General features: G+C 57.3%; 1 protein-coding gene across 1 annotated transcript; it reads left to right on the top strand.

The window, feature by feature from the left end:
* Positions 1-342: 342 nt before the first annotated feature.
* On the top strand, positions 343-8,743 carry AGPAT2 (1-acylglycerol-3-phosphate O-acyltransferase 2). Its single transcript, XM_056504851.1, has 6 exons — positions 343-766; positions 4,164-4,297; positions 4,691-4,866; positions 5,009-5,104; positions 6,595-6,667; positions 7,116-8,743. The coding sequence occupies exons 1-6, from the start codon at positions 579-581 to the stop codon at positions 7,265-7,267; spliced, it is 819 nt and encodes a 272-aa protein (XP_056360826.1). The 5' UTR covers positions 343-578; the 3' UTR covers positions 7,268-8,743.
* The last annotated feature ends 262 nt before the right edge of the window (positions 8,744-9,005 follow it).

The following is a 9,005-nucleotide window of genomic DNA, read 5'->3' as shown; positions in this document are numbered from 1 at the left end:
AGGCCCCCAGATTCCCAACAGGGCTCCGTGACGGGACAAAATTCCCGACAGGGCTCCAGGAGTGGACCAAACCCCCAACAGGGCTCTATGAGGGGACAAAATGTCCACAGAGCTCCATGAGGGTTCCAAACGTCCACAGGGCTCCGTGAGGGGACAAAATGTCCACAGGGCTCCAGGAGTGGACCAAACCTTCAACAGGGCTTCATGAGGGGACCAAACCCCCCACAGGGCTTCATGGGGGTCCCAAAACTCCACGCGGTTCCATGAGGGTCCCAAACTTCCACAGTCCTCGCCGGGAGGACCAAACCCCCACAGGGGTCCGTGACGGAACCCAACCGCCACAGCGCTCCGTGAGGGAACCCAACGGCCACACCGCCGCCCGCCCCCTCCCGTGGCCATGGCCACCGAGTCCCGCCCAGCAGCCCCAGGAATGCCCGCTCCACACGGAACATTCCCCGGCGGCCGGCCCGCCCCGCTGAGGGAGCGGCGGGGCGGGCTGGGCCGCCCACATAAGGCGGGCTCAGCGCGGGCTGCCCGGGGAGGAGGCGGCAGTGGCGGCCGGTCCGGGTGGAGCTGTCATGGAGCTGGGGTGGCTGCTATGGGGCACGGCCGTGCTGCTGCTGCTCCACGTCCTCATGGAGCTCAGCCCCACCGTCAACTTCGCGCTGCGCATCGGCTTCTACTGCGTGCTGTGCCTGGTGAGCTCGGCGCTGGCGGCCGTCGCCTGCCTGCTGGTCAACGGCGGCCGCACGGTCAAGAACATGAGGTGAGGGGGCAGCGGGGGGAACGGGCGCTGGGGACAGCGCTGTCCCCTGCCCGCAGCCCCGGGGGCTGGCGGACTCTGTCCCATGGGGGCTCAGGCTCGGGGGGCTGTCCTGGCCCGTGGCAGAGCCCTCGGCGCGCCACGTTTGGGAATGAAGCGCCTGGAGGTGTTTTTTTTGGGAAAGCTTCAGGAGAGCGGTGTGTGCTGAGAGTGGCAGAGCGCTGGAGCGGGCTGCCCGGGGAGTGTGAGATCTACCTGTCTGGAGACATTCCAAACACACCTGTGTCACTGGGTGACCCTGCCGTGCCCGATGTGGCTGATCTCTAGAAGGTCCCTTTTGATGCTAACAGTTGTGTGGTTGTGTTTGGGGTGTTTCCTGTCCCAAGGAGCGGGCTGTGTGCCTTGTGCTGCTGGGGCACAGCTCTCCTGCAGCTGCTGTCCCACCCTGTGTCCCCTGGCAGGACACCTGTGACAAGGGTCAAGGGGCTGCTGTCTTCCAGCATCTCCTCTCCATGCCAAGGTACATTCTAAGGGCAGAGCTGGCACTTCTGCTGGCAGCACAGGACAGCTCATTTCCTGGTTTTGCTCTCCCCTAGGCAGCTTTATGAGCGTGTTATATGGATGCGGGGGAAAGGAGAGCTTTAACAAGCTCTAGGATCAAAGGTTGGCAGCATCTCAGCAGGTGGAGCTGGACTTTGCTTTGCAGTGTGGCTTTCACACCTCGGGCTCAGGGCGGAGGGAGTGGGCACAGGGCTCTGATGTGCTGCCCTGAGGGCTGTGCCCTGCCCGTCCCAGCTGGTGCCATGGCCCCAGTCTGACTCTGAGATCTCCAGCCTGCCTCTCTCTCTCCAGCTTTGGTTGCCTTGGCTCGCTCAGGAGCAGCTTTCCAACGCTCAGCCAGCTCTGCAGCTGGGAGAATTTATGATGGAGACACTATCTTTTTATTTCCCCCCCAAAAAACACCCTCTAAAATTTTATGCGAACTTCAAGGAGTTATTTGGGAACAAGAGCTTGCATTGCTCATGTTGAAACCCAGGGCTGAATTTTGGCCAGAACCGCCCTTTTCCTGTAACTGAAGCCAGTTGTTTCCGTGTGGTGGCACTGGCTGAAGATCCTGGTGATGTATCCCAGCCCCTGGGAGGTCCATGGCTGAGGTGATCCAGTGAGTTCCTTATTTCTCCAACATCCCAGGCTGCTTATTCCAGCTTGGGAAAGGGGGCTGGAGCAGAGCATGTGCTGGTGGACAGACAGTGTTAATGGTGTTGTTGCCTGGCGCAGAACACCCCGTTCTTGCTGTGCTGCTGGCTCCAGTGTCAAGCTGGTGTGACTTGGAAGAGGTTACCCAGGGTGTCTGATAGAGATAGAACTGTTTATCTGTGGTAAAACATCTTGCAAGAGCTTCCAATCTGGTAAGCAGATTTCAGTAGTCCTTGAAAATCAGGGTATCCTAAACAAGCCTCTGTGACTGGCTGTGGAGCAGAGCACGTGAATCTGGGGGCTGCTGGCTTTCATGCTCAGACTGTTAGGGATGCACTGAAAAGTCCCATTCCCTGTCAGTTATTTGCTCCTTGTGTCTGGCAATAAGTGCACTGGTTTTACAGCTCTCTGCAGTTCTGACTGCACCACATCTGGGTCGTTGATTCCAGCAGAGAAGCCGCTTGTGGGGTCGGAGGGGACTTAGATCCATCCTTTAACCCTGTGGGTGACGTGGCCAGCCCAGCAGGGCTGCAGGTCACCCTGTTCTTCTTTGCCTGCTCTGAGCTCTGCCCCTTTGCCTCTTTCAGTGGCTCACGCCACATCTTGTGCAAGGAAAGTCTGGCTCGGGGCTGGCAGGAGGAAGCTGGATGGTTGCTCTTGAGTAATGTGTAACCAGCCTCTCCCAGCAGCCACTGAGCACTGTGACTTCCAGAGCGGTGACCTCTTTTTTGGTTGGCAGTCAGAAGGGAGGAGAAGTGTGATTTAGGTCACCCTGGTGGTCTGGCATCCCCCAAGACCTCACTGGTTGGTGTCACCTTGCCTCCTCTCACCTGTAACCCCGTGTCTTCACCTGGACACACCTGTAACCTTGGAGCAGCTGTGGAGCTCCGGAGCTCAGCATTCCACGCTGTGTCCTTTCCCTGGGTGTGGCTCTTTGCAGCGAGTTGAATTGAGGACTGATAACAGTGTCACCTCGGGGCACTGGCCTGGCCTGGCCTGACCTCCAGTGTCACAGCCAGGTCGTGTGGTCTCCATGGAGGGACACCCCACAGAGATGTGAGCCCTGCTGTGGGTAGGAGCCAGCTGGGGGAAGTCCTGTGGCTCAAACGTGGAGTCATTTGGAGAGCAGATGCTGGGAGCTGCCACCAGGCCAGGGTAAGATGCTGTCCAGGTGCTCACCTCTCACCTGAGTGACAAGGATGGTGCTGCACGGTTCCCAAGCTGGACCCTGTGGTGGGGACAAAGCTGACACTGTCCCTCAGTCTTCTGCTGCAGGAAAGAAGCTCCATCCCCTGTCTGCCAGGGAGAAGGTGGCCCTGAGGCAGGACATCCAGGTGTTTGCTGGAGGGCAGGTCAGCTCTGGAATCAGCTCTAGGGGAGAGCAGGAGCAAGCTGGTGGCTGTTCCTGGGGGCGTTGTTCACGTGCAGGCTCCTCTGCCACCTGTCCTGGTAAATGGCTGTTCCCTTGCCCAAAATAGCCCCTGTGTCCTGCCAGCTTCTGCCTGTGTCCTTTGGCCTAGCTGGAGAGTCCCCAAGTCTCCAGGTCAGGGGGTGGCATGGATGGGCCCTGCTCCTGTGGGCTGCCAAGGGCATGGAAATGTGCTCCACTGTTGGCATGGCTGAGTGGAGCTGCTGGAGTCTTCCAGCTGGGAAAAGCTGGAAGCTCTGTCAGACCTGTAGATCCACTGGGGAAGGGCAAAAGCTTGAGCATGGCTTTGCTTGGGGGCACCCAGCCTTTGCCAGGGCATGTGGGGAGCATCCTGTTTGCTGCCTGCATCCTTGCCTTGTGCAGGGAAGTGTTTCTCACCTCCATTCCCCTCCTTCCTTGGGCACCTTGGGTTTGTTTGTATCGTTGAGCAGCATCTTCCAGCACTGCAAGGAGCAGACCTGGCAGAGCCTTCCTTGGGTGTTGGGTGTGCTGGGGAGTGGCAGCTCCTGGGAGAATTGTTTGAACAATTTGTGGGGCCCTGCTGGCTGCAGGAGGAAGAGCCTGGTAGCACCAGGGCAGCCCAGAACCATGACACTGAAGAGAGCAAATGAACATGTCCTGGAGCATGACATGCAGGGCAGATACCTGGGTGGACCACAGCACAAATAAGACTGGAGGTTCTCTGTCCTAGAGCTCTTGTCTCCTCCCACCCTCACTGGATACAGCAGTCCCTGCCCTCCCTGCCCTGCTGCTGACTGCTTTTCTCTTCTGCAGAATCATCAGAGCTGTTGTCAGGAGCTTCAAGTATTTCTTCGGCCTGAGGTTTGAGGTGAAGGGCCTGGAGAACTTCAAGGTGGAGGGCCCTGCTATCATTGTGTCCAACCATCAGAGTGTCCTCGACATGATGGGTGAGGAGCTGGTGGGAGGGAAGAGAACATTTCTCCTGCTCACTATTGGGAGAAGTCCTGTTTGTACCTACTGGTGCAGCTTCCCCATCAGTGCTGGATGTGGGGAGGGTCTCCTGTCACTCTGAGCAGTGCCACTCCCAGGTCCTGCTGTCCTTGAGGTGCTGGCCCAGCACGTGTGCCAGTGGCCAGGCTGGGCAATGAGCTGCCTCTGGGGGGGTCCTGCTGTTCCCTGCAGCCACCCTGCCCCACTAACTGCTGTGTGCCAAGCCTCCTGCTCTCAGAAGCCAGGAGAGAAGCAAGGCACCAGCCTGTCCCTAGTGCCCCTGTCCTTGTCCTACCTGAGTGCAGGCAGGGGGGGTGACTGCTGGGTCTTGCCCTCTGCCATCCCATTAGGGCTGATGGAGGTCCTGCCCGACAACTGTGTCCAGGTGGGCAAGAGAGAGCTGATGTACATGGGCAGCGTGGGGCTCATCATCTACCTGGGTGGAGTCATCTTCATCAACAGGAAGAGCACCAGCAGTGCCAAGATGGTGATGTCAGAGGTGGCCAAGACTATGGTGGCTGAGAATGTGAGTGTCACTGTGGAGCTGGGTGGGCTGGCATGGGGGGATTGTGGCAATCCTGCTGCTGGCTCAGCTTGGCAGAGCTGGCTGGTGGCTGCCACCACTGCAGGTGGATGTCTGGAGCAGAGCCTTGTCTTTCCATGTGCAGGTGAAGGTGTGGGTGTACCCAGAGGGCACGAGGAACTGCACTGGGGATCTGCTGCCATTCAAGAAAGGAGCATTTCACCTTGCTGTCCAGGCACAGGTAACAGTGCTTTGCCCCTGCATGGCAGCCCTGAGTGCTTTTGCAGTGGCACTGTGCACTGGTCATGCAGTGTGTGGTTTGTTTGCTCTCAGATGAGCTGTGTTCCCAGGTAACACCTAGTCAGGTAAACCACTGGTGTCAGAAGTGCTGCCCAGCAGCAGCCAAGAGGCTTTTCCATTCCTTCTAGGAATGAGCTGACCCTGGACATGAGTGGCTGCAGACAGTGGAGAATTGCCCTGTCCTCTCTGCTGCCTGCCTCAGTCCTGGTCCCCTCTGGAGGGAGGAGTGTGAGGGACAGGCACACTTGATCCCTATCTCCAGGCTTTCCTGGCAGCAGGGCAGTGCCTGTGCCCAGGGGTTCCTTGGGGCATGGCTGCAGCCCAGAGCTTGTTCCTGGCAGGGAGCCCAGTGGGTTCTTCCCTGGGGAAGCCCAAAGCTGTCAATTCCTTTGTCAATCCCCCAGGTTGCAATAGCATAGTGGTGATTCAGGATTGTTAATTCTTGTGCTGTAGAGCAACATCTGGGCTTGCTCTGTGTGAAAATAACTGCTGCCTCCCTGGCAGCCATATGGCAGTTCTTGGTATGTCTTTTCTCTCCAAAATGACAGCATCTATGAGTGCTTAGTGAGGGAGCAGGCAAACAGCTTCAGCCAGCCAGAGCTGTCTCAGGAGCAGGGTGCTTGCCTGGGCACACTGCTGGGGCAGTGTGCCAGAGACTGGGATGACTCGAGTCCTCAGGGGAAACTGGTTTCCCCAGGAGAGGTGTTATTACAGCAGGGATTTTGGGAAAAGGAAGAGGTGCCAACTTCCTCACTGGGTTGGTTTGGCCAAGCCCAGGGTGTATCCTGTGCTGTACCATCCCCATTCCTGGCTGGGTGATGCAGCCAAGGCAGAGCCTGGCAGCTGCAGGGAGGAAAGGATGACATGGAGCTGGTCCCACCTCTGCTACACCCCCCGAGTCACCAGCTGTGGATCCTGGCTGTGTTAGCAGCCCTGGAACAGCTCTGCCCGCCCCCCTGGCCCTGTGTCTGTCTGAAGCTTCCCCAGGAGCAACTGATAACAACTGGTGACTCCTTTTCTTAGAAACTGAAAGCAGAGCAGCCACCCTGCCCCAGACACGTGCCTGTACAGCAGGCAAGGCCTGTCAGAACAGGCAGCCTGCAGTGTTTGATTGCAGGACAGAAAATACCTGGGGTTTGAAGCCTCACTTGGGTCAAGGAGCCCTTAAAGCCAGTGCTGAGCTGAGGCTGGAGTGGAGCTTGGCCCTGGTTCATTGTGTATCCCTTGAGATTTTGGGGAGTGGTTTTGATTCCATTTGGTTGCTGATTGTTCCAGCCTTTGGAAGTGAGTGTTGTTTGTGGGGCTCTGTGTGCCCTGTGTGTCTGAGAGCCAGGCCAGATCAGCTCTGCTGTGTGGGATTTGCTGTCTGTCTCTGGCCTGCCCTGAGCTGCTGAAGTGCCAGTAACTCCTCTTTTTCTTCCCTTCCCCAAGGTCCCAGTGATCCCTGTGGTGTATTCCTCCTTCACCAGCTTCTATAACCCAAAGACAAAGCTATTTACTTCAGGTAAAAAAGAGTCAATTGGAGACAGGGTTGCTGTTGTCCCATGTGGAGATCTGGCTCACAGGGATGTGGGAGGGAAGCAGAGCTGGGGTGAACAGGAGGAGCCCTGCTGGGAGATGTTTGGAGGCAGTTCAAAGCACTTGGCACCAGAGCCTGGGCTGGGTTACCTCAGGAAGGGCTGTAATTAAATACATTGAGGGATGTTTTCATTAAAAATTGGTTACCACCTCCTGCTCTGGGCAGGCTCTGGGTGGGATGGCAGTTTGGGGCACAGGGGGATCGTTCTAGGTGGCACAGCTGTTGGAGCTGGGATCTAACTCTGTGCTCCAGGGATGGATGCCTCAACCCTGGGAGGGGTTGAGAGCTGTGCTGGTGCTGTCCAGAGTGGGGAACAGGGCAGAGAACACCCTGTGCTGTGTGGTTTTCTCACAAGCTCCTCTCTTGTCCCCAGGCAAAATCAAGGTTGAGGTTCTGCCTCCAATAGAGACCAAAGGGCTGACGTCAGACGATGTCACCGACCTCACTGACAGATGCTTCAGCACCATGAGGGAAACCCTCTTCAGGCTGTCAGGCCGTCCAGACGAGGCAAAGGACTCATCCTAGAGGCTTCTCCAGTGTGTCACCATGTGGTGGTGGCTGAAGGGACCTGTTCTTGCCAAATACTGAAGGAACTATTCTCCTCTTCAGTGATTTCTGACTCTTGGGAGCACCACAGACTGGCACGCACAGGGTGTCAAGCCAGCACTAAGGTTCCCCTTTGAGTGGATTTGTCTTATGCGTTCATTTTCTCACTTTGAAATGTCTCCTTTTTCTGAATTTCTCAGGCATCAAACTTGTGCTACCAAAGGGCTCAATGACCAGATTGGTGAGTTCCCCCAGCTCTTGCAGCTGGCACGGGGTGACAGCAAAAACCAGCCTGGAGCCTGAGCTCTGCCTCGTGTGATTGTCCCTGCACCTGTGTTCCTGCAGGCTCAGCTGATGGCCCAGGTGGAAACCACCAGGCAGCAGTTTGTATCAGCACAACCTTGATGCTCAAACAGGGCTGAGAACTGGGTGAAAAATCCACATTTTGGCTTTTCAGCAGTGCTAGGAGTGTGGTGTCCTCCCTGGACAGCCCAGAGCACTGCCACCCACCCGTGGGACTCGTGGGCCTGTCCCCTTGAGATGCCCTTGTGTCACAACAGCATCATTGGGAAACTGCTGCCAGCTCCCTGCCGTGGTGGTGGCTCAGCCTGTCATCCCAGTGCCTGCAGTGCCCCTCACGGGGGCAAGGGGCTCTGTCGTGCTGGCTGTGTCACTTGTCATGGTCAGCACTGGCCGAAAGATGGTGCCTGTCCTGCGTCTGCTGCTCTGCGGGGCGGAGCTGCTGTAGAACCCCTGCAGAGCCACGGGGTGGGTCAGCTGCAGCTGGGACGGGGCTGGGAAGGCTTGCAAGGCTTCAGCTCCCCCTTTGGGGGACATAAACCTCTTTCCCAGTCAGATAAAAGGGGTTCCCCTGTGCTTTGGGGTGATGGACCAACAGAGCTCCTGGATTCCTCAGCAGGAGCTGTGGAATGTTGATGCCCTCGGTGGCTGGGTCAGGTCCATGGTTCCTGTAGCTTTAGCTCTCCTGTTCTTGGCACAGGGGACCTTGGGATAAGCCACCTGGGGCTACTCAGGTAACCAGCACACCCAGCTCCTGCAGCCTGCATTGGTGGAGTTGTGTTTTTCTGGCATTTTGGGGCTAAAGCCTCAGCTGGGAAAGGCAAGGAGCTCCGTGGAAGGGCTGAGCTGGTGCTGCCAGGGGCTTCACTGGAGGGGCCTTACAGTACAGACTCAGGGGATGGGAAGGGTCGGGGTGGGAGGATGGGAACCAAACCAGCACTTTGTGAGAGTGGCAGACAAAGGGTTGTCATGGAGGGTCAACCCAGGAGGGCCCTGGAAGGGCTCCTGGGGAGGGGAATCATGTCTGACCCCTCCTGGGAGGAGGGAGCGGTGCCTCTGTGTGCAGTTGTCTGCTGTTCACTTCTAATTGGGCTGAGAATGTGATGTGCTTTACAAAAAAAAAAAAAAAAAAAAAAAAAAAAAAAAAAAGAGAAATTACACCTTTGGTTATTTAAGTAAAGGAGCCTCCTGGTCTTGTGTGGGGGGCTGAGGGAGGAGGATGTGGCGTGCTGAGTTCTTGCAGGGGGTGGGTTTGGTGATGGAGGGGCAGGGAGGGTCCTTGTCCCCAGCCTGTGCCCTCCAGGCAGGAGGGCTGTGCTTCACCCAGCCTCACTGGTGAGGCACCATCCCCACTCCTGGAGAGCAGAACAGGAGCTGCAGGGATGGGCACTCAGTTTTGCAGTACCTTTTCAGGCAC

Source organism: Oenanthe melanoleuca, chromosome 17, assembly GCF_029582105.1.
Source record: "Oenanthe melanoleuca isolate GR-GAL-2019-014 chromosome 17, OMel1.0, whole genome shotgun sequence".
Classification (NCBI taxonomy): Eukaryota; Metazoa; Chordata; class Aves; order Passeriformes; family Muscicapidae; genus Oenanthe; species Oenanthe melanoleuca.
This window is presented reverse-complemented; position numbering and strand designations above follow the sequence as displayed.